We start from the raw sequence: 23,803 nt of genomic DNA, 5'->3' as shown, positions 1-23,803 counted from the left end.
TGCACAGACAATAGCTCATCAAGACCCGAGATGGAGAGAGCAGCGCAACACTCTTAACAAGCAATCACACCCTCACTGAATGGCACGTTAACTATATGTTTGGTTACAGACAAAAACGCTTTTGGAGTGTCATCAAGACGCTAATTTGCATCTTTAGTGTGCAACATCACAAAACCAAACCAAACCAATGCTGTGCATATGGAGCAGCTATACCATATGTAGTTCCCTCTTAAAACCTTTGAAGAAAGGACTGTATGGTATGTTTGTTGCTACATTTAAGTTATATACAGCCAGAAATTGTCCTGTCTGAGGATGATGTATTTTTTGGCAGTGGAAAGAGAACGCAGAGAGTAAAGAAGATCCTGGTTGGTTGGTCGGGAGCATTTGTTCCTTCAAGCAAGCGCAGGAGGAAAACACCAGTCATCCGGCACAGTGACAGATTCAAAGGCAGCCATATGGCCACAAACACACACATACATGAGCACATACCTGCAAACACATACACATTTTGGCAAAGTGCTCTCTCCCCATCTCCAGGACAAAGGAAGTCACTGGGACAAGGCTCACTTCCCAAATTCCTGCTAGACATGCATGCGCCCCCACGAAATTACATTCTAATCCCATGTTGATTCTGTAACAGGTTATCTATCGATGCACAGGAATCTGCAATGTTAATTAGAGTGCGGATGTTTCCCACAGACCCTGGGAAATTAATGAGAGCAGGAGGAGAGTGGGGTAGAGGGGGGGAGCTATCGACTTCAGTTAAGACTATTACTTCAATCCACTTCAGGACTTTGCGCACTTGTAGCATTTTCCATGAGTGGAGTCATGGATTTAACTGCAGCGCTGAAAACCCCGAAATACTCCCTAACCTACTCAGCATATGTGAGCTGAATTAATGTGAAGACCATTTTCTTGTTAAACCTTTGCTTCCGCTCCGGTGGCTCTCTCAACATCTGTTTGCCTTTTTTCTGTGCAGTCGCTGTGTATGTTCTCTACAGCACAACATACACAGTACATCGCCGGGAGAGCACTGCAGTTCTGATGACACAAACAGCACCGGAGTATAAATTATACCTCCCTGTGGCTCTTGGCATATCACCATACGGCGTACTGTATATGGCCCCTAACATGTGCTCATGCGGGGGTCTCTCTCAGCTTGCAAAACTAAACCTCATTTATTATTTATGGAAGGACATAAACTCACGGGACTGTGACCCTCTCAGACTCAATGGTCCGCTCAAGCTATCAATAATTCTTTCCTCCATCTACAGTAGTGAATTTATGTGGTGCATGGGATGTAATGTGATTTATGTAAACAATGCATATCTGAGACACACATTACCAGTCACTCGTTTATGGAGTCTGATCAATAAAGCTGTCACAGTGATGGAAATGGGATGAGAGAGAAGTGGGATAGTGTTTTTTTATCCTTCATCCTCCGCATAAGAAATTTAATTTGTCATCACCTGCGTCTTGCCCTGAGCTCCTACAAACACATGCTGAGAAACTGAGGCTCTTACAGGTTCTTGCTGATCCTCCAAAGAGATGGCACTGAGCAGGATCTTGGTGCGCCCCAGCTCCTGGGAGTCCACTTTGATCAGCCTGTGTTTGGGAGATTTCAGGTCCACAGTGGATGACTTCATGGGAGACCCATACACAGGTGTGGCGGGGTCAGACGTCTGAGACTCGCCCCTGGATCTGTTTTCAGAGTCCTCATAGGGATCCTCAAAGTCCAGGTCCCTCTGGAGCCGGTAGGCTTTGAGGATCTCACTCTCTGTGTAGTCTGGTGTGGGCGGCTGCGGAGGCACCTTCCTGCTGCCAAAGCTCAGGTAGTCTTTCAGCCACTTGGCCATCGCAGCTCTGCGTCCAAGCGTGCTGGTGTGTGGTGGAGTGAGAGCAGGAGGCTGCAGGGAGCAGACAGGGACATGGGGGTTATTGCTTGACCTTATTTCTGATGAGATTGTGAGAGCTGAATAGATTTGTGCTGTGGACAACTGCAACATTAAAAACAATAAGATCCCAAAACAATTCTAATCCACAGGTCCTGATCCTCTCATAATATTTGTGCTGGACAACTTTCTCGTGATCACAGACCCACAATCAGTATGCGTTTACATGCACTTGTGACACTAAACTACACTAACAGCTGGGCTTTACGCACCCCTTTTGTTTTACGCAGGGAGCAATAACGTCTGGCATCTGGACTTTGCCCAAAGGCTGCAATTACATTTCACACCCCTGCAATAAAGTCCGACGTTAACATGCTGATAAAAGAAGGGAAGACAAAGGCTGATAGAGAATATCAAAGCAATGTGGAATTAAATAAATCAAAATGGTTTTAAATTTTAACATATTTCCTTTTGTAATTTAACCATCATTTAAATACGTGTTTAGTTTTGGCACATATTTGGAAAGCTGTAAACTGAAGCTGAATATGTCATAGAAGTAGAAATAATAATCTCTTAAACTTCCACTTAAATCAGTCACCAAAACAGTGGATTTAAATCCCAGCGAGCGCTGCGCAACGAAGGCGCACTCACTTACCAACCCTCTTCAGTCCTTCTGCCACTTTGGACGCTTAATTCCGCGTTTCTTCATGTCGATCACAACAAAACGGCACAAAGAAGTGACAAAACCTTCCGCTGCTGCCGCTTTTTATTCCACAAAAGGGACAAGAGAAAAGCAAAACTGCGGTTTTCTGGAACAAAAACAAGCGCACTCAGTCTGAGTTCCTCTGACGACTGACGGCAAATGTGCGAGTGAAGAGAGAGCGACTGGAGCTGCGAGAGAAACTCAACCGAGCGATTAAAGGGGAGGCGCTTCATTCCCAAAGGAATATCCTCCTATTCCCTTTCGCAGTCAGCCGACCGTTCATTCATTGAAATATCTGCACATCAGACCGTCTGCAACAAGAGATACATCCGCTTTCAAAAACACTGCTTTGGGGGAAACAACTAAAAAACAGAAACTAGGGAGGGAAAAAAGAGCTCGCATGGATGTGATCCAAACATGTGCATTATTTATTCGCATTACATCACTAGAGACTTTTCCTGTTTTAGCTTCACTAAAGGTTTCTCAAATGATTTAATGCAGTTTTCCCATAAAACAACTAGGCTACAAAAAGGCAGAAGGGTGAACAAAACTGTTACCTGCTTCCTCATAAAATGGTTTGGTGGAGTAAAGTAATCCCATCATCCTTTGGGCAACATGAACAGAATTGTAGTGAAGTAAGTTCAGACACAAGTGTGGACACAAACATATCATAAAACCAAGATGACACAAGCGCTGAAGCCTGTCCCCTCTGATTGAAAAATCAGGCATTGTGTTGAGTGTGTTCACTCCCTTTGTTTCATCTTCTCTGAGTGTGTTCCATCCTCTCACAGATGTCCCATTATCCCAAGTCCAAGCTGGTAAATTGGATTGTGTGCTACAGTGGGTAAGGCCATCTAAGTCTGTTAAAAGACCGTAAATGCCTCTTTCTTTACGACACTCATGAGCTCACTTTCTCCCAGGGGCGGGGAGACTGGATGAGGTCACTGAGCTAGAATCCAACCCCCACCGCTATCACCACAACCATCAACAGGATCCCATCAAGACCTTCACATCTTCCTCCTCCTGCCTATAGTCCGCCTCCCCTAGTGTTCACCAAGCACCGGCTTCAGACCTAAAGGAGGGGTCGTGAGGATCAAAAACAAGTCCTGAATTTGAGAGGAAACTGAAATCACTCAGGGTGTGTGCTTGCAAACATCTTGCAGGTCCCTGTAGTCCAGTTTAAATCGTTTAGCGGTGAAGCTATAAACTTGAACATGGATCGATTTCCTGGCATCATCCACACAAAGGCCTGTAAAATGAGTTTCTGTGGAAAGTTCTTCAGGGTAGGAAACCTCTGGACTCCTCTACCTAGTTAATGTCTCCCTCTTGCTGCAATAAAAATGTGGTTTCTAAACAATAACAGAACAAAATTGTGGGAATAACCCTTTTGTGTAAGAACAAGCCTCTTCAGTTGTGAGAACCAGTCACTAACATGTGGGAACAAGATCAATATGTTGTGCTACAGGTCTTATCTCTTCAAGGAATGTTCATTTGATAACTTGATACAGATCTTGTTGGCACAACACACAATCTTGATACAAGATCTCATAAGATAATAACTCCTTCCCACAGGTTAATGTCTTTCAGGGAAATCTCCTCAGATCTTAAAACTCATTAGTGCCCGCAACTCCATTCATTCATCCACTTTTATCCACTTATCCGGGCCGGGTCACAGGGGCAGCAGGTCAAGCATAGCATCCCACACATCTCTCTCCCTAGTAACGCTTTCCAGCTCCTCCTGGGGGACCCCAAGGCATTCCCAGGCCAGCTGAGATGTGTAATCCCTCCAGCATGTTCTGGGTCTGCCCCAGGGCCTCCTATCAGTGGGACGTGCCTGGAACACCTCTAACAGGAGGCGCCCAGGAGGCATCCTGATCAGATGCCCAAACCACCTCAGCTGACCCCTTTCAACAAGAAGGAGCAGAAGTTCTACTCTGAGCTCCCTCCGGATGTCTGAGCTCCTTACCCTATCTCTAAGGCTGAGCCCAGACATCCCACAGAGGAAACTCATTTTGGCCGCTTGTATCCGCGATCTCATTCTTTTGGGCACTACCCAGAGCTCATGACCATAGGTGAGGGTTAGGACGTAGCTGGACCAGGAACTCTAAAGCTTTGATCTCCGGCTCAGCTCCCTCTTCACCACGATGGTCCGGCGCAGTGCCCGCATCACTGGGTTTTTAATTTCCTTTTGTGCAAGTGTTCTCTGACTTGCTTAAGGACATACTTTGACGAAATGCTCAAAATCGGTCGAACCATTTGGCTAAAAAAAGGGGGGGTTTCTGATCATACTCTATTTGGTCTTTGGGCACATGGGACTACTGTTTTCTATAATTATTTCATTATATTTTGGGAAAAAAACATTAGTACCATGTGCTCAAAGACTTAATAAAGTAGGATAAGAAAATGGGTCTCTCTCAGAAACTAGAAGGGGCACAACCAAGTATTTGGTATGTCATAAAAAGTAAAAGTAAAAAGCACATACAATGCAGTGTAAAAACAAAGCATATAAGACATTTAGTAAACACAGTGCTAGCTTTTTTCCTAATTTTTCAAACATCCGTACGTTGACTATTGATAAAAGTGTAATTTACCTTAAACATTTCAAAGTTGTCCTGTTAGATACTTGCCAAAAATACATCTATACCACATTTCAATACTTTAAATCAATCAGACCAAAACGTTGTGGAATATTTCCTTGTTATACTAAATATAGTCTTTGGGCACATGTGGGATAGTAAAGAAATGTCATCTTTTGGTTCCTCAGGGACTCAGTGGTTTTCCCATATCTTTCCGTTCGCCCCATCTTCATCTCCCCTGCCCTTTCCATGCCTTTCTTCCCTACCTTAGCATTTTTATCTCCTGAATGCACCAATAATCTTCCTTCTCTCCCACCTCCCCTCAGCTATACATTCCCCTTTTTCATCTGCACAAACTGCTCAGTCCTAACACCTCCTCTAACCCCCCTACAACCCAGCAACATATTGAGCATACATTTAATTTTTGTTTCCATCCCGGCTGTGGTGAGAGCCAGAACAGTGCGGAAGAAAAGATTGAAACTGAGCAAGAGATGGAAAATCAGAGACAGACGAGCTGTCAGACTCAGCAAGAGGAAGACACATGGAGAGCACAGGGGGAGAGGAGAGCAGAAATGGAAAATCAGGATGTCTTGCAGTGAGAGATAATCACAAACAGGCAGACAGACAGGTATAAAGTCATTGTGGAGTTTTTTTGTTTTTTTTTTACACAAAATAAACACTGTTGCACAGGAGCCAAAGATTAAAATGAATCAAACAGAAAGAACAAGGCGTTGTGGAGTATTTCAGTGAATTAATAAGACTCCCTCATTATAAAGGGCTAAATATGGATGTGACATTTTCTCCAAACTGTTGCTCTTTCCCAGCTGAGCAGCATCATTCATGAATGTGAGAGGTAAACAAACATTTTGTAGGGGTACATCCGTGCCTGTTCTTTCATGTACAACCTGACACACATCAACAAAAGCTCCCTTTCAAAGCTATGAATTATTTTGATATGGTGATGCGTTTTGGGTTGATTTTGGGGCTGGAAAACTGAGCTTGTAACGCTGCTGTATAATTAATTGATTTCCATAGTTTCCTCTGCCTTGCATTTACTGCCCTCATTTGGTGGCTTGTGTGTATTGCATGTATCCTTCAGCAATAACCAGTAGAGAAAGGCTCATATAATTTTAAAGTTTGTGTTAATAAAAGAAATAGCTAGACTAATTAGCTACTATTCGGTCACGACTAAGAAGTGGGCAATTTATGAACATTTAGTAAGAAACAAAGGGGTTTATGCTACCACCTCAGTAAATTATCAATTTAATAAAGTATAAAAGCTCAGTGGCACCCAAAATAGTTGAGTTACATTTAAGTTAGAGCAGCAGTTAAATAATTTTTAATGCGTCACTTACCTTTCTTGTTCAGAAAAGTACAAAAGTATAAACTTCCGGGTTCAGCTGCCCCTGCGCTGCCATTGGTTACATCCACCTTAACGTGTCAGTGATTGGCTAAAAAGGTCCCAAATACTGAACTTTCCCACACCCCCCCTCCGTGTTGAATTGTGAGCTCGAGGTAGCGACATAATGACATAATGGCAACTTATATATGACGGAGTGCTATTTTACAGTTTACAGCCGCCCGTTAAACACAAAATTACAGCTGGGCTCTCCAGCGCGAGGCTTTAAAAACGCTCCACGTTGCGCTGTGCTGTGCTGCACGCGACACACAGAGTATATGATCCATTGTCGCCAATCAAACGTTGATCCGGTGTTTTGCGCATTGCTGATTGGTTGATTTACGATGGGGGCGGGTGCATTCCTGCTGTCCGCCAGGCAGCAGTGACTCCAGTGTTTTGCTGTGAGCCGCTGATGGGACAGAGGAGGCACTCACCTGGAGCTGGACTGTCCTCCACAGGTAGGCTGTGTCTGCAGGTCACTTTATACATGTGTGTTAACTGCATTAGGGCTCATGTTATCTTATGTATTCCTATTTGGTGCACCCACATGTTGCCATGATGCTGGACCCACTATTGATGCTTGAATCATGGGTAAACAAAGTAAGACACAGTAAATAAGTTGCAATTAACAGTGACACTCAAGTTTATTTGTCTTGTTCCTTGCAGTGTTCCAGTTGACACAGAGGCGATCAAACCACTATGAAGAGTCTGAGGGCAAAGTTTAAAAAGACAGAGGTAAGAGCCATCTGTTGTGGAGCATGTGGAGCCCTAAAGTTGGGTGTGTTTAAAAGTAGTACACCTGTTTGCTACTCCTACAGGCTATTCAGAGATATAAGCCATTCAAGCTGTGTTTTAACCTGATATTACAGTGTTCACCTGCTCTTCATTAGTTGTAGTCATTTATATATATCCCAGGTTGTGTGTGTGTTTGGGGAAGGGGGGGCATTGGGATTTAGTGTCACTGGGCAGCAGCAGGAGAGCAGAGCTGTCTCCAGACTGCTGCTATAACCAGAGATCTCAGGTAGCCTTCAATTATTCACACGTGCACACACACACACACACACACACACACACACACACGCTCAAAGAATACCCACTTCCCTGCTGTCACCCCTATGCTCCTCTGAAGGGCTTTGCCATGTGGGATTTCACCTTGCTCCTTAATGTACTGTATTTTTAAGATACTGCTTTGTTGTCTCCTCCATGTAGACATATTGGGGTCAAAGACCTTGCACCCTTGGAGCACAGGGGTGCTGGTCGAAGCAGATATACTAGCAAACCCTTGCTCCACGATTTAGTCTGAGCATTATGGTCCTGATTATGCTTTCAACACCCTCACAGCCTCTTACTGTCTGTACTCTACCTCCCTGTCATGAGTAGTTTCACTTAATAGGCACTCAGTGAAGGTATGTTGTATATTGTTATTATAGTCCAACTGTCAGATAGATAGACTGATCATGCATGTATACACACATATCCCACACACGTAAACCTTTCCGTATCCTAAGAGACTTGATTCCAGCTTCTTTCTGTGCCTGTTTATGTCCCCTCCGCCTCGTAAATGACCAATCTAAACCCGCAGAAGAGAGCCAGCTTGTTTCTCCCCTTTTTGCTGAGTCCTCACATCACCCAGGCCCCGCTCTGTAACTGCAGAGAAACAGATCTACAGCATGACGCTGCCAGGGGGGTACCGTGCAGGACCTGACAAAAAAACTAATGGAGAGAAGGATGAAGCCTGCTACAGAGACGAAGGCTGCAGAGAAATTATTAGGTTAGAGAAAGGAGGACAGTGAGGAAAAGGAAAGGAGGTGGTAGTCAGCACAGTGTGACAGACTGGCTATGTCACTGCTAGCAGCCGAGGCAGGGTGATGATGGGATAGCGCTTTGGATGCGGACAGGGAGCACTGCACAGGGAGACGTTGTTGTGAGGACAGCAGTGATACTGTATGTGTGTGTGTGTCAGAGTTTTTGTGTGATGAGCTATTCAGTTTCACGGGAGTTGTGAGCATAGCATAAATTCTCTGGTATGTAAATCTGTGCCACGATGCTGCTGTGACCTCTAAAGGCTATGTGAAGAAAGTTATGGGTGGCAGAGTTCTCTATGGTGTCTTATGTTACTGTGTGTTTGTCATGTAGCCAGGCGGCAGTGTGTATTGTCAGGCAGGACGCACAGCGGTAGCTTGGTACTCTGCAGCTGTATTTAGTTTTGTGTGTGTGATGCCCTGCTAGCAGTATGGATCCTCAGCAGCCTGTGTTTAGCCTGATGAAGCGGCTCTGTCCTTGTTTCAGCCTGCTGCCGCTGCCAGTAGGTATTTTCTCTCTCTATCTACTAATCACAGGAACAGGGAAGGAAATATCAGTCTTTTAAGTACCAATTATGCCTTAAAAGTAGGGCATTGTAACTTTGAAAACTGATATCTCATGACGTAAATGATCTCAGGCACAATATGGAAGTCATTTTAATTGCACTATATTTATTTTGGCTGCTTGGCCATGTATTGTTTTGTGTGCTATGAGATATGCAGTGTGGTATCAGTTTCCTTTGGGGCAGTTCAGGGTGGTGACCTGTTCTCTGGCTTGGCCCCCTCAGAGTCAGGACTGGAGTAAGGGTGATGAGAGGCTTCTGCAGGCTGTGGAGCAAAATGAGCCTGACAAAGTCTCTGCGCTCATCGGCAAAAAAGGCCTCTGTCCCACCAAGCTGGATGCCGAGGGCAAGTCAGCGTAAGTTGGTTACCTAATTTTTACCTTTGTTTGTTTCATTTATCAGAAGTAACTGCATTTATATTCCTTTCAAGCCTGCTCATTAGTTACTTTAATAACCACTGCTGTTGCTCCTGGAAACGTGAAACACATAATTTCTTGTGAGTAATTTCCCCTGGAAATACCCGCCACTGGGTGTTTAGTGTGGGCACTGAAAGGATTGTGTTAATTCCACTTAATACCACTACAAATTCTGCTTATTAATCCAATTCTTCATCCTTTTTGTTCTTGATCCTGTTTTGGTAAATGGTAACCTTTTGTCGCCTACTTTCTCTTGAGCTAAAACTAAAGTGATGAGCAGCCGGAGCTGAACAAATCTGAGCGATCAGACATTTTAAATGGAAACAGATTCTCATTTCTCATATCTAAACACCGGTGACATATATTGTCCTTCGTCCTCCTGGCAGGTTCCACCTCTGTGCATCCCGAGGCCGGCTAGACTGTCTGGAGGTCATCATCTCTCACGGAGCAGAACTCAATGTCACTGATGGCGCTGGTAGGGTGTTTTATTATCAAATAAAAGTTTTTTTTATCTCGCAAGCCAAGGCTGTTGAATCACACATGCCATGGATTGTTTATAAATGGCTGTTTTATAACTGATTGCAGGTTTCAGCGCCCTTCACCTCGCAGCAAAAAACGGCCAATCAGAGTGTTTAAAGAGACTTTTGCAGGTAAAACACAGAATGATAAGTTGACCAATGAATATCATAAAATATAAATGAATAATGCAAACATGAATTTTAAGACTGTGGTTTGTCATTAGCTGTTATTTCTTTTTTACCTGACAGGAAAGATTAGCAGTTGACTGCACAGACAGCATTGGTAGGACACCACTTCATCATGCAGGTAACAGTTGCAGAGCTAAAATATGCCTCTTCACCTGTTACAGACCCCATCCAACATATTTAAAGTGCTAACAGTAAGCAGGTGTGTAAAAAAACAGGTCCATAATTCTGATTATTTCCTGCAGCGGTCAGTGGCTGTTTGTCCTGCTCTGAGACCCTGTGGGATTTCAAAGCCAATCTGGATGTCCAGGATGGGGTAAGTTCAAGAGTTTATGTAAATTATATTAAGTTTTATTTAGTCTTGTGCTTAGCTAGTACTTTAAAGGGACAATTCTCCCCAAAATTAAAAAACATATTCCTCTAACCTGTAGTGCTATTTATCAATCTAGATTGTTTTGGTGTGAGTTGCCGAGAGTCGGAGGTATCGACCATAGAGATGTCTGCCTTCTTTTTAATATAATGGAACTACATGGTACTCAGCTTGTGGTGCTCAAAGTGCTGGGAAAAAAACTCGGAAAACTCAACACCTGTGTCTCTTTTCAGAAACCATGATCCCATTACTCATTATGATCTTAAGACCTTTTTGTGAGCAGTTTCATAGAGGAACTATTTTCATTCTAATGAGCGTTAGTAGGCGTCCTCCACAGCATCCTCCCAGGAGGCAGTGAGCTCCATAATGTAGAGGAGGCACAGTGAGGGGGGTCCAAAGGTCTGGTCTGAAGTTAGTAAAGTCGATCTCAGATGGGAAGCATAGACATTGATCCAGATCTGCCAGCAACCTCCAGTCTCAAGTCCAGTCTCACTTGGCTGGTGTCTGATTTTACTGTACAGGCCTGGCTAAGGTTCCTCGGAGATGGCAGGACATCGTAGGTGGCTCGTATTGTGAAGCTAGTTTGAGATGCTTCCCTGTTCCACAACTCCTTCCAAGAGAACCTTCTCTTCTCAACTCCCTCCCATGTCATCCACTCATCAGACGGCATTTGTGCACCTCATTGCCTGCTCTTGTTGGCACACCACGTTGACCATAAGACCTCAGCATTGAGATGGGGTTGCCTTGTGCCAGCATGGTCTTCTTCCTCCAAGGCCAAGGCCTCCTCTTTCTTGTTGCACATGTCCAACAATGTCCTGGTGTTTAAGGGCTGACTTTGCCTGTTGCATAGTTGCAGATGGGGTCCACTTTCTTCCAGTAGCGAGTGTAAGAGTTGTCTAGGCTACACATTGGTCACAGGATTCCGTCAGTGTCATTTCCAATCTGACTTTGGAGCATTCGTACTCCATTACGAGACTGGACATGGCGAGCTCTAGCAGGCTTTTTCCATACATCCCTGTGTTGGTAAGGTGTAAACATTAATGGCGTCCTCCTCTGCTGAGCTGTAATGTTAGCTAGCGAGTTCTGAAAAGAGACATTGCTGAAGAGTTCTTCAAATGTATTTTTTTGGCTCTTGTAGCACCACAAGTTGAGTGCCATCTAGTTTTATTACATTGGAGAGAAGGTAGACATCTCTACGGCCGATATCTCCAATACTCGTCGACTCATCCCAAAACAGTGTAGATTGATATACAGCAATACAGGTAAGTTTTGCAGTAAACTGTCCCTTTTAACAACAGTAGTGTTTGAATAATCTTGTGTATCTCTCTGTCAGGACGGTGCCACCCCTCTGATCTTAGCGGCTCAGATGAGCAGAGTGGAGCTGTGTGTCTTTCTGTTGGGTCGAGGTGCCAATGCAAACATACAAGACAACCAGGGAAGGTACGGGCTGTTGATGACACACAGGGCAGTCAGGGTTTAATGAGGCAAGAGAGAGTTGAGTTGAGAGTTTTGTATTTGATGCTCAAGCTTTAACAGATGGAGTGGCAGAGACCGTCAGACAGTAGGAGGTCGACTTGGGCATGAAAAACTACTTAGCTAAACCAGACCCAAAAAATTGCAGGATTATTCTCACAGCAGTGGGGTTGTCTTGGTCAGGAAACAGGAGGGATTTCCATTGAAAGTCTCCAGCATGAGTCAGATTTGGAAGGATGCAGGTCAAGACCTCCAGCAGTGACCGACAGCTTACAGTTTGTCTGTGGGTAACTCCCTGGAGAGGATGATTAGAGACATTTTGTCAGGCTGCATCATCACATTAAATGGAAAAATTTGAGGGCCTTATCCTGCAGTTCATCCTGAGTCACGATCTGATTGCTGTCTTTGGAATCCTTGAAAAAATTAAAATAGAGTTGTGTAGGTTTAAGCATCCTGCATTTTCTAATGACTGACAGGTTGATGATCCGTCAGGTTTGAAATAGCCAATGAGTCTGAGTGAAATTGTTGTATGTGACTTCACTGCATTATTAGTTTGTACTATGATGTTTTCTTTGGACTCGCAGGTCTGCATTGATGCTGGCGTGTGAGAGTGACAGTGTTGAGACCGTAGAAGCTCTACTGAGGGGCGGGGCCAACACACAGCTGGTTGACGCCCTTGGACATAAAGCCAGTGACTACAGTGTAACCACGGGCAACCAACGCATCATGCAAGTATTGCAGGATGGAGTTCCTCCAGGTACAGTATGAGGCCCGAAGCATTTTTAGATTTTGGATTTCATGATATTATAAGTGTTGTCTTTTCCAGGTTTTAAAGGCCGCATTACAGTAAAGTGATTTTCAGAACTTATCAGACTATTTGCCTTTACCCAGTTCAGCTTTGTTTATACTAACACAAGACACCATGACTTAGGCCTCCTTAGACGGCACGCAAGCTATGAGCATAAACAGTGGCATTTATGCTCACTCTGGCTAAGCAAGAAGTCAGTGATCATCACCAGAAGAATTTTACTGGAAAAGTAGGCTGTCTGGCAACAGCAGTAAGAACCGACGTGAGCCAAACATTGCAGTTGTCTACTATAATTATTACTGACGCTTACCTCCAAGTTGAAATTCTTTTATATTACTTTGTTTCCCCCAGGGCCACCACTCTATCCACGAGACTGTTACACAATATTTTGGACCAAATACCTTGATATTAGGACAATGTGTTCTCATGTTCTCCCACACCCTGCAGCAAAAAGCTTTTTCTTTCCCCACTGTGGTGGACTGTTTCCTCCAAAGATTTTAAGGCCATTTGACTGCCCCTGTGGTCTCTTAATGCAGAGTCATAGAGATGTGTGTACAGATGAATCTGCTCGGCCTGACCTCCCTTATGAACTGAAAAGTGCAGTGCACACAGTGGGTGCCCAGTTACAATAATTCAGAGGGGTAAGACCAAGCGTAGCGACAACTTTCAGAGCCTCTGCACTCGATGCAAAAGGCTTGATTATGTATTTTTCTGGCACACAGCTTGCGCTCAGGACACTACTACAAATATACCTAGCTTTAGTTGTTATCTCCACATCACTGATGATTAAATATTGTGTGAAAGCACCAATAGTCAACCCTACAATATTGCTATTTGCCACAATATCAGGTATTCGGTCCAAAATATTGTGATATTTGATTATCTCTGTATCGCCCAGCCCTACCTGAAGTCTTTTGTCACTCAGAGAGATAGAGGCGATTAAACGTCTCACTTGGCTCTTTAGTCAGTTCACTCTCTTAGTTATCATATTATCATAAATCAAGCCTAGTTAGTGCTGTTAAATCAAGTAGAATAAAGACAGTTTTTCTCATATATAAAGTGGCAGCGTCATATGAAACACGTGGCAGCAACATGTAACAGATCATCAGACACAGTGTACGGCTTCTGTCTTTGGCTGAGCTGCTCTGGATCCTGGCTGTGTCTCTGCTCCCCCAGGAAACGACTGTAATAGGAGGAAGTGGATCAGGAGGACAGCTGGGTGTGATTTTAGAGTGGGGTTTTTTTTTTGTTTTTTTTTTAAAAAGAGAGACGAAAGGCTTGTTCCACTTTTATCTCCCAACAAAGACATTGCATTGCTGATATATGGAAAACAGATGTGCGGCAGGTTTGAAAAGGAGATGAAGGAGAGAATTTGGTGTGCATATGATGCCTGACTACATTAGTTTTTATTCTATAATTGGAGATTTTGGTGGATTTACTGCAGGATACATGGTTCGTGCTAATATAAACTGCATGTTAGAAATGTGACAGGAAGTATGACTGTATATACTTGTGTACGTGCACATATGAGCCCCTAGCTCTTTGCTGAACCTCATTGCTTCAGAGGTTTAAGTGTCTTGCTGTGTGTCTCTTTCCCCTCTGCATACGTAGCTCCTGAGGGCGCAGGCGAGGAGGTAATGTTGCATAGCTGAGTGTTGGATCACTCCCTCCATCAAATGAGATCATGGCCCACTTTGGTCGATCATATTGTGCATGTTTTCCAATATGAGGTCATTGTTTTCGTGTGCCGCTTTTTCTTTTCGTTGGCTTTGGTCCCCCTTTGTTGCTGACCCTTTGTCTTATCTCAGTTTCCTCTAATTGCCCATTTTATGTTGAGCTTGACCACTGCCTGTCTGTGATCCCCCTCCCACCCCCACGCAGCCCCCCCAAGTCCCCTCAGGTGCTTCATCAATGCAAGGGGGCACTACCCCCCGCAAACGGAAAGCTCCTCCACCGCCACGCTCTCCTTTGCAGGTACCGTGAGAAACATCTCAATGGGTGGAAAACTCTTCATACAGAGGCCTTAGGGTGTTGTTTATACCATCAGTTCACGTCTATCACTACTATATGAGAGCAAACAAGATACAAGAACGTCCATAAATATTTAAATATCACTATAATCCCTTAGGTAGAATCCCAGTAGGACAACATTGCTTCTCGAAAGATTAACTACAGGATAATTAGGTCTTTGATGACTAACAGAGATTCATTTTACTGTTTTCTCATCACAAAGATCCCGGGTTTGCCACCCTCTCCACAGCCCCGTACTCAGCCTCCACCTGCCCAGTCCCCTGAGCCCCCGTCTGCTTCTCCCTCTCCCCAGCCTCCAGAAACACAGCAACCAGCCCAGGTTAGCTCCGTAAATCTTGAGTTGCTGTTCGTTCTTCACATTACATGAAATTCAGACCTCACTGGGGTCTCATATTTCTTGTGCTTGTCCGTGTAAGGCAGAAGACGAGGAGGTGTTTGAGGAGATTCGCCGGCTGCGTCTGGAAAGAGGCCGTCTGCTCCAGAAGATCAAAGCCTTGGAGCAGCAGCAACAGAGCGCCATCTCTGCCTTGGAGGAGGTACTGCACTGCAACCTGCAAACCTACCTATCATTAGAGCTCTGTATATGTGTGTGTGTTTGTGTGTGTGTGTGTGTAAATAATGTATTTATGAGGACTGAAAGTTGCTTGTTTGTATTTGTGTGTGCACCGTAGTTGACCCAGCTGAAGCAGCGTCTACAGGAGGCAGAAGCAGAAAGAGACAAGCTGCTTGAGGAGCTGAAGGGAGGCCATGGTATGGGGGCCAGTGACTCTGAAGACATGGATGAAATGTTGGACTTCCCAGGTATGTGTGGACATGTGCTTCCCAGGCCCTGGCAGAGGGCATTCATGTACTTCCCTGGTATCCCACATGGGCATTCCCATGTGTGTCCATCCCATTAGGAAGTACACAGGTTGATATTTTGTGTGTTTTCTCTCTTACTTTCCCTCTAGAGAAGCTGCTCTCCAAGCGCTCCAGAGCGTCCCCTGCTCAGGACGAGGCCATTTCTCAAGGAGACACAGACTCAGCCAACGCCTCTCCTTCCCCTGCAGACCCAGGAACTGTTGCTGAGCTGCGCAAACAAATAGAGGAACTTACCTCACAAAACTCTGAACTAACTCTCAAAGTGCAGGTAAGGTCAGGGAGAGTACAACTACACAAATACACACTGAACACAGGAACGCACTTACACCTAATCAATCACCTCATTCAACCAGCATGTCCCACATAAAAGCACACAAACATTAACTTCCTTTTCTTTCTCTCGCTGTCACACTCACAAAGTCCCAGGCCTCCTTAAAGAGGATAAATTGATAGTGAAGTGATTATTAAGTGGCACACGCACACACAGAAGATGAAGATGTTGGTTCAGGAGTGGCTGAATGTCCCTGACTCAAACATTAGTCATGAACACTTAAACTTTACGATGCTGCACTCTGGTACACTAATGCGGTGAGACAGTTGTGTTTTAACATGTATAAACAGAGAGAACAGCATCAGATGCAGACATGGGGGCCATTTTATAGACTTCACTATCTGGGTCAGACTGGTGGAAGTACTGCAGTTTGAAGTATTGTGTTCTGGTGTGGTTCATTCACCATTGTGTGAATAGCAGCGATCTAGGCCAAGAAAAAAGCCAGACTGGAAAGTTGGAAACCTAAGGTCTGATATGAGCACCAAAGATAGAACCAAAACCTCCTGCTGTGATTTAAATGGTGGAGGACAGGCTAAGATTCCATAACTCATACTGACTCAAGTTAATTAAAGGGCAGCTCCACCAATTTCACACATAAAGTCGGCTCACTGGTCATCGAGAGTAATTTTTAGCCTGTGGAAATAGAGTACAGTGTCCTCTGTGGCTCTGGAGGAGCTTTGAGTGTGAGCAAATTACACAGGGTGATGTCACCTGGGTTGTGTCAGCATAGGCTTCAATTATAAATGAATTATACATTTACAACAGAAACCAGTTTTTTTTTTTTCCAGGAAGGAAGGATCTAATGAAACGTTGCACAAGTTCCATTGTGCAACGTGTAGTATTGAGGGTTTTTTAAGGTTTAATAGGATTAAAAGTTAAGATATTTGGGCTTGTGCTGCATTGATTTTGAGCTTTTATTTTCTAATCCACACTAAGGACACTCTATGTTAATGTCTGTGCAACCAATGATCGGATGCGTCAACATTTTCTTCAGCTCAACAGAGATAAGATAAGAGAGGTCTTTGGGCCACAGAGTCAGCTCTCACTTTGAATCCCTCTCAGTCATGTAAGAAACCTTGGTGTTATCCTGGACTCAGATTTAAATTTCCACATTTCCATCTGTCTACAACCATTTAAAAAAACATTGCTAGAGGAGTAGGAATAATGTCAAAGCATGACCTTGAAAGGTTCCAGGAGATTAGATTACTGCAATGGTCTGTTCGTAGGCCAAAACAAGCTGTTCGGCATCTTCATCTTATTCGGACAAAAACTAGGGAATATGACCACATTACTCCAGGTCTAAAATCCTTACACTGGTTTTCAAAATCTTGCCCAAATATGTCTCTGACATGCTCATGACATGTGAACCTTCGAGGACCCTTGGGACACCTGGGGCCGGCCTATTGACCGTCCCTGTAATGACTGCAACCTTATTTTTAAACAAATTTTAAGTCATTTTAGATGATCATTTTTAATTGTAAATCATTTAGTAATTAATTTGACCATTTATATCTTTTTCTCTTTACTCTTTTCTGTGTCCTTTATCATGTTTTATATTTTATTGCTCTGTAAAGCACTTTGAGTTGCCCTTGTGTATGAAATGTGCTTTACAAGTGTAACCGGTGGACTCTAGTGATGTCTGCGTTGTGTAGATAAAAAGAGGCCCAGTCCGCGATCTCCATTTATTCCTGACAACAGGTGGCAAAAACAAAAATCCTCCATCATACACAACCACACAAACTCCAGCCCCTACACAAATCAAATGACACAAGATTCAGTAGCATAAAATGAATTTATTAATATAGGTTAACAGCGCTAAAACACGGAAACCACCACAAGAGCAACATGCCTTACCTCTCCCATGGAGCACAACAGGAAAAGGAGAGAGGCAAGGCGGGAGACACCCCTTTATAGGTGGGGTACCCCCAAAGGTGAACTAATGGGTACAAAAACCGAGTATCAAACATATTGTGTACTGAGGCCTAAGCATGTCAGGTAATAACAAGTGAACCAAATTTTGTGGAATTGTGATACTCAACATTACAAATGTACATTCGACTTGTCACACATATTACTGCTGTATATTTGACCCTGTTACACAAATAAAGCTGCCTTGCCTCGCCTTACAGGACATGACTCAACACTCAACTATATTTTCCTCTGTGTTGTGTACAGATGCTGGAGATGTTTGAGAAGGACGACACAGACATGCAGACGTCCAGCTCAGACTTTGTCCCCATAGCTCAGTATGAGACCCTGAGGAAGGAGTTTGAAGCCCTCCAGGAGCGCCTCTCTCAGGCCCAGGCTTCGGACGAGGCCTCCAGCGTGGCAGAGGAGTGGTAAGATCAATTAACTGATACAAACACAGGAGGCCATCACAGATCACATTCACTTGAACTCTGCTGTATTAGATTATTCTGAGATGTGCACACCGTAGCTAATGTCAGTTCTAAAGTCTCAGCAGTATCTGCTCGGGGCGGCTATCAGGGCTGTTTTTAAAAGTGCTGAGCATTTACAGTTTTCATTCAGCACGCTGGAGGCTATGCAGGCTTAGGGGCATTCATTTGGTGCTGTCTTGACCTCTATTACATGATTAATTCTTGGTTTTACAGGTTGCAGTTGTGCACTTCAATAATACAGTGTTACTGTGTTCTATTTTGTACGATGTACGATGTTTTAGTCTTTGATTTAGTGCATGAGAGACTGATAATCTTTGTCTTGTTCTGCAGTGGTGATGAGAAGTCTCAGGAAGGAGTTGCGGATGCAGAGAGTATGGAGGCCCTGAAGGAGAAGCTGCGAGGTCTAAAGGAGCAGTTGGCCTCCTCCCAGTCTGAGCTGGAGGAGCTGAAGGAGCAGATGCGCCTTGGGGTGCTCTCTGTGGAGTGTGGCGAAGGGGAGTCTGCAGTAGCAGGTGCTGGGGCTGCAGAGGGGGGTCCGAGCCAAGAGGCACAGCAGCTGAGAGCGAGGGTGACGGAGCTAGAGGAGGAGCTAGCTAAGAGACAGGGCGAGGCAGGCGGTCAGAGCAGCCAGGACAGTGACACAATCAAACAGCTGACAGAGGAAGTAGAAGAACTCCGTGCTGCTCAGGCCCAGAGAGAGTCTGCAAAGAAAGAAGGGGAGAAAGACGGCGAAGGAGAAGAGACGGAAACAGTGAAGGGCCTCCGGGACAAAGTTGCTGAGTTGGAGGCAGCCCTGGCAGAGAGCAGGACATTGGGGAAAGAGGGAGGAGCAGCAGGAGATGGAGATCAGGTCCGACGTCTCCAGGAGCGTCTGGGAGAGCTGGAGGGGGAGCTGAGGAAGTGCGTGCCCCGCTCGGAGTTGGAGGAGGTGCAGGTGACTCTGGGGCTCCAGTGTGAGCAGCTGGCGAGGGAGAGAGCGGACGTGGCTAGAAGGCTTAATGATGCCCTCCTTGACCTGGAGAGACTCAGGCCTCCTCCACGCGGAGATGAGGAAGAGGATGAAGACGAGGAGGAGCACTCAGAGAGCTCAGAGCCCTCAGTCATATCAGGTGTGCAGTGTAGTTTTTTCCACTTTAAGCAAAGTAAAAGTGAAAATTGTTGACTTTTCTTAGCATTTTGTGAATGATCATGTCTCTGTCCAATCAGAGCACTCCAGACGCACCATGGCGGCAGTGAGAGAAGAACTGGAGGTGGCGAGACAGGAAGCAGCCCAGGCTCTGGACTGTCTGTGTGCCGAGCGGGAGGGCCGGGCACAGGACGCCCTGCAGCTGAAAGACGTAGTGCCGCTCTCGAAACATAAGGAGGCGCTGTCTGCGGTGTCAGAGCAGCTAGCTCAGACGCTGCAGGAGCTCCAGGAGGAAAAGACTCTTCGTGGTCAGGCCGAGGAGCAGGCTGCCAGACTAGAGGCCAAACTGCAGGCCATGCAGGATGCCATACCCAAAGAGGAGCATGACAAGATCAAGGTCAGCAGGAATAGCAAATCCTGTGTGGCACTAATGTAGAGTAGATGAAGGGCAGGGCTTTTTTTAGAAGATGAAATTTCTCTTGTCTCATTGCCATGTCTCCTTGTACTAAATGCTCTTGCTCTGTGCTTTTTATCATAACAATGTGGGTAGTAGAGTGACTGACATTTTTGGTGGCTCTAGAGCTGTTGCTCAAACTGCCACTTGTCTGCTGCTTGTGTCTTTGCGTTTTTGTATGCCCACCACCATGGACACAAAGAGTATGGAAGCAGATTGAGAAAGAGAGCCCCCAAACGGAGACCTAACTCTGATCACACAGTAAAACCAGGCAGCACTGATCAAATATTAAGATTCTGTTACTGAATTGCATATGTCTCACCTAAAATGTCTTCAGAAACATATTTTAGTGCACTGTTTTGCTGTAATATGAGAATTTGTGAACAGGAAGCAGGCGCAATAATGTTTCTTGTATTTCAAAAATGGAGGCTGAATAAACTGAGATCAAATAGTAAAACTAGTCTATCCCAGCTGACATTGGGGGAGAGGCAGGGTACACCCTGGACAGGTCACCAGACTATCACAGGACTGACACATAGAGTAGGCAACCATTCACACTCACATTCACACCTACGGACAATTTAGAGTCACCAGTTAACCTGCATGTCTTCGGGTTGTGGGAGGAAGCTGGAGTACCTGGAGAAAACCCACGCTGACATGGGGAGAACATGCAAACTCTGTTTCTAATGGCCCACTGGTTTGAACCAGGAACTTGCCAATGCTGATAACTGCACCACTGTTCAGCCTAAAACTTGTCAGTGCTGATCAGATATAAACCAAGATTCTGTTACTGTGTTATCGATTTCTCGCGTAAATGTTTTCAGAAACAGATTTTAGCCGACTGTTAAAATGTAATTCAAGATCATTTGCTACCATCCAGCCGCCATATTGTTTCTGGTGTCAAAATGGACAAGCTTGCATTTCATCAACCACCAGCAGGAGCATTTATTGGTCCGGTGTGGCGCAGTGCATTCTGGTAGTTGTAGGTTTTTTACCTCTTAAGCAAAAGCAAATGCCACAGCCCTTTTTCTTGTTTTCTCTGGTCACGTAGCACCAAATTTAAAAGTATTTGCTTCCTTCTACTGCTTAGATGGTACAGTTTTATGAGGACCATCTTTCCAGCAGTAAAATACTTGTTTGACATGATAATCCAGAGGAGGCAGAAATGGCTGCCACTTAGCTGAGATTTAATTTTCACAAAATTAGTTGTTTCCTCTTAAGAAGAGGCTTTTTGAATGGGAAACACAATGAAAGCAGTTTATTTGTAGCAGCTGTTTGTAGCTGTTTCCAGTGGGTTGTCTGGTTATGATTGACAAGAAAAGTACAACCGTAATTGTTGATCATTATTTAGTAAGAAAATTATAATCCAAACAGGGTTAAGAGCATCTCAGTGCAGATCATCACAGTTTTCAGATTTGTTGCAGTGCATATTTCTGATATTCCAATGGGTTGTTACATGAGCTACTTAACTTCTTGAAGTGTGTGCCTGACCAGACTGTACATTATAATTAATCCTTATGCTTCCTGGCCCTAGGCGGAGCTCCAGCGCTCCCTGCAGGCCAGTGAGAGCAGTGCAGCAGCAGCTCAGGAGGCTCTGAGTGAGAAGGAGATGGAGCTGAGAGAGCTCAAGTCCCAGAAGGCTGCAGAGCAGGGTCTGATCTCCAAGGAGGACCACGAGGCCCTGCGGCTCTCTCTGCAGGCCGAGATCAACGCCGCCGCAGCCCGTTTTAATGATCTCACTCGCAAACATGAGAAGACCTGCACCGAGGTATGTGTGTGCACGCATGTGTGTTATTATGTCTGCCTTCTCCAATCTCCTCTAATGCCATCGAAAGCCACATTAGATGTTATTGTGTTTGCCACAAAGTGAGCCGTGTTCCATGAAGGCCTTTTTCCTGCCTCTACATTATTCATATGTGTATTACTTTCTCTATTCAGCAGCTCCCTCTTTGAATCCTCTGTATATGTGTTTACCGATGCACTGAAGTCGTGTTGTTTGTGCACTATGGGCCACTAATGACACTCCAGAAGTCATTTCCATTTAGATATAAAAACTCTCACTTTGTAAACTTGGTAATTGCGTCTCCGACTCCTCAAAACAGAGGTTAATGAGGGGCCACGTCTCACACAGAGAAGGATATTAAAATGGCTTCTTTTGTGCTTCATAAAGTGAGCCCTGCTAAAAGTAGAAGGCATTTAATTAAAAAAAACATGGGCTGTTTGGAACCCAAATCCAACATTAGGATTTAGTGTTGGTCAGGGCTCACACACACACACACACACACACACACACACACACACTAATATGTAAATTGGTGCTGGTAATGGAAGCAGTATTGTTACAAAATCACACTTCCCTGAGAGAAAAACACAGTTAAACATGGCAACAAAAGCAAAAGTGCACAGATTTACTGAAGCCTGGTTTACTGTATTTATTTGCACTCTAGTGTGGGTGTACGGAGATCAAAGAGAGAGCTGTTACCATGGGAAACTGGAAATTCCCGTGAGCAAAAACAGTGGTTTTGGGAATAATGATTTTGAAGAAGAAATATTTAAGATTTATTTTAGAAATCTTAATTTTAGAGGAGGTTACATTCAGCCACTAAATCAGGAAATAAGACAAGGTGTAGCATAGCATGTTACGATGGAAATATTATGACAATCATGCAGCAAAATAGTGGCGAAGCTTTTCTACAAGGCAACACAGGGAGACACATGAAATGTAAGTCTATGTCCTAGATATTAATTGGCAGAAACTTTAGATATCAAGCTTCTGGATCAGCTTCTGTTATAGGCAGGGAGCTTCTCAGTTTGAGACGTGATCAAACATAGACAGCTTTACTGAAGTGACAGGGTGCCGCTGGTGGTTTTACTGGTCTAGGTGTTCCAGGTGCAAAGGGAGGCTCTCTTTAACAAGAGCGAGCGTCAGGCCGCAGAGTCCCAGCTGGCCACTGTGCAGCAGCAGCTAGCCGAGTTACAGGCGCAATCCAGCCACATCCAGGAGCTCCACAAGGGCATCCAGGAATCCCAGGGCCTGGTCAAGGAGAAGGATCGCAAGGTGAGAGTTCGGATGGCAGGTTCAAACAACTAGCAGCAACTATGAGGCGACCAAACTGATGTCTCTGTCTCTGTGCAGATAACAGAGCTCTCCAAGGAGGTGTTTCGGCTAAAGGAGGCCCTTGGAGCTCTGTCGCCTCCTCTGGGCATCACCTCCTCATCCTCCTCATCTACACATCATGGTAACCCTGGGCAGCAAATGGCACTGCAGAACAGGATCTCCATCCTCACACAGCAGCTCCAGGTGAGGAGAACATTATCACTAGGGATGAGGGGGGAAAAAGCTCTTATGAAAATGACAAAACACAACTTTAAATTTTCACAACTGTTTTGCAGGATTGGGAGAGAAAGCACAAACAGGTGGTTACGGTGTACCGGTCACATTTACTGGCAGCTGTACAGGTGAGTTGAATGCACACATTTGAGCCAAAGTACAAATGAACACTTAAACCTCTGCTGTAAGATTTAAGAACATAATTTTAAGGGTTTATAAGTGTGTATGTGTGGGCCCTGTCTCAGCAAGGATCGCTGAAATTGCCTATGTCCGACTGGCTGGACTGTGAACGGCACTGACTGCTGGATTTGAGTTTGTCCCCCTCTGTGGTGCAGACAATTAAGAGCGGGAACGATCCGTCCACCATCTCTGCTTACCAGACAAAAGTGGATGAAATTTCAGAAGCGGTGCAGGGACAAGGGGCTTGACTCGTTCTCCCGTTCAATCAGTTTGATCATATTCCACAACTAAGGTGTTCACATTAGCTTTTCCTTTTTGTCATGTTGGTTGTAATGAGGGATTGCTCAGGTGTCGCTGACCTTTAAGAGAACTTTTGGCCTCTTA

The 23,803-nt window shown here is 44.7% G+C and overlaps 2 protein-coding genes across 4 annotated transcripts; one reads left to right on the top strand and one right to left on the bottom strand.

The window, feature by feature from the left end:
- Window positions 1-109: 109 nt before the first annotated feature.
- LOC126387383 (SH2 domain-containing adapter protein D-like) lies at window positions 110-6,806 on the bottom strand. 3 transcript variants are annotated; one of them, XM_050039911.1, is made up of 2 exons: window positions 6,527-6,806; window positions 110-1,907 (listed from the first exon to the last, which is right to left on the bottom strand). In XM_050039911.1, exon 2 carries the CDS (start codon window positions 1,854-1,856, stop codon window positions 1,455-1,457), a length of 402 nt encoding a protein of 133 aa, XP_049895868.1. In that variant the 5' UTR covers window positions 1,857-1,907; window positions 6,527-6,806; the 3' UTR covers window positions 110-1,454. The 3 variants fall into 3 exon arrangements, with proteins under 3 accessions (XP_049895868.1, XP_049895865.1, XP_049895866.1); XM_050039908.1 differs by lacking the exon at window positions 6,527-6,806 and adding an exon at window positions 3,153-3,410; XM_050039909.1 differs by lacking the exon at window positions 6,527-6,806 and adding an exon at window positions 2,548-2,796 and having other exon boundaries at window positions 113-1,907.
- A 134-nt stretch (window positions 6,807-6,940) lies between these two features.
- ankrd24 (ankyrin repeat domain 24) lies at window positions 6,941-23,367 on the top strand (the record flags this gene model as incomplete). The annotated part of the gene is made up of 22 exons (XM_050039912.1): window positions 6,941-7,028; window positions 7,237-7,305; window positions 9,161-9,291; window positions 9,738-9,826; window positions 9,937-10,001; window positions 10,119-10,176; window positions 10,301-10,371; window positions 11,759-11,865; window positions 12,483-12,655; window positions 14,318-14,340; window positions 14,588-14,680; window positions 14,940-15,056; window positions 15,154-15,273; window positions 15,409-15,538; window positions 15,688-15,866; window positions 18,105-18,268; window positions 18,659-19,437; window positions 19,535-19,851; window positions 21,443-21,676; window positions 22,790-22,966; window positions 23,045-23,209; window positions 23,302-23,367. Coding segments are annotated over exons 2-22 (3,294 nt in total), but the record flags the coding sequence as incomplete, so codon positions are not given.
- Between the last annotated feature and the right edge of the window lie 436 nt (window positions 23,368-23,803).

Source organism: Epinephelus moara, unplaced genomic scaffold (genome assembly GCF_006386435.1).
Source record: "Epinephelus moara isolate mb unplaced genomic scaffold, YSFRI_EMoa_1.0 scaffold393, whole genome shotgun sequence".
NCBI classification, from domain to species: Eukaryota; Metazoa; Chordata; class Actinopteri; order Perciformes; family Serranidae; genus Epinephelus; species Epinephelus moara.
Note: the sequence above shows the minus strand (reverse complement) of the source record. Positions and strands in the feature narration are given on the sequence as shown.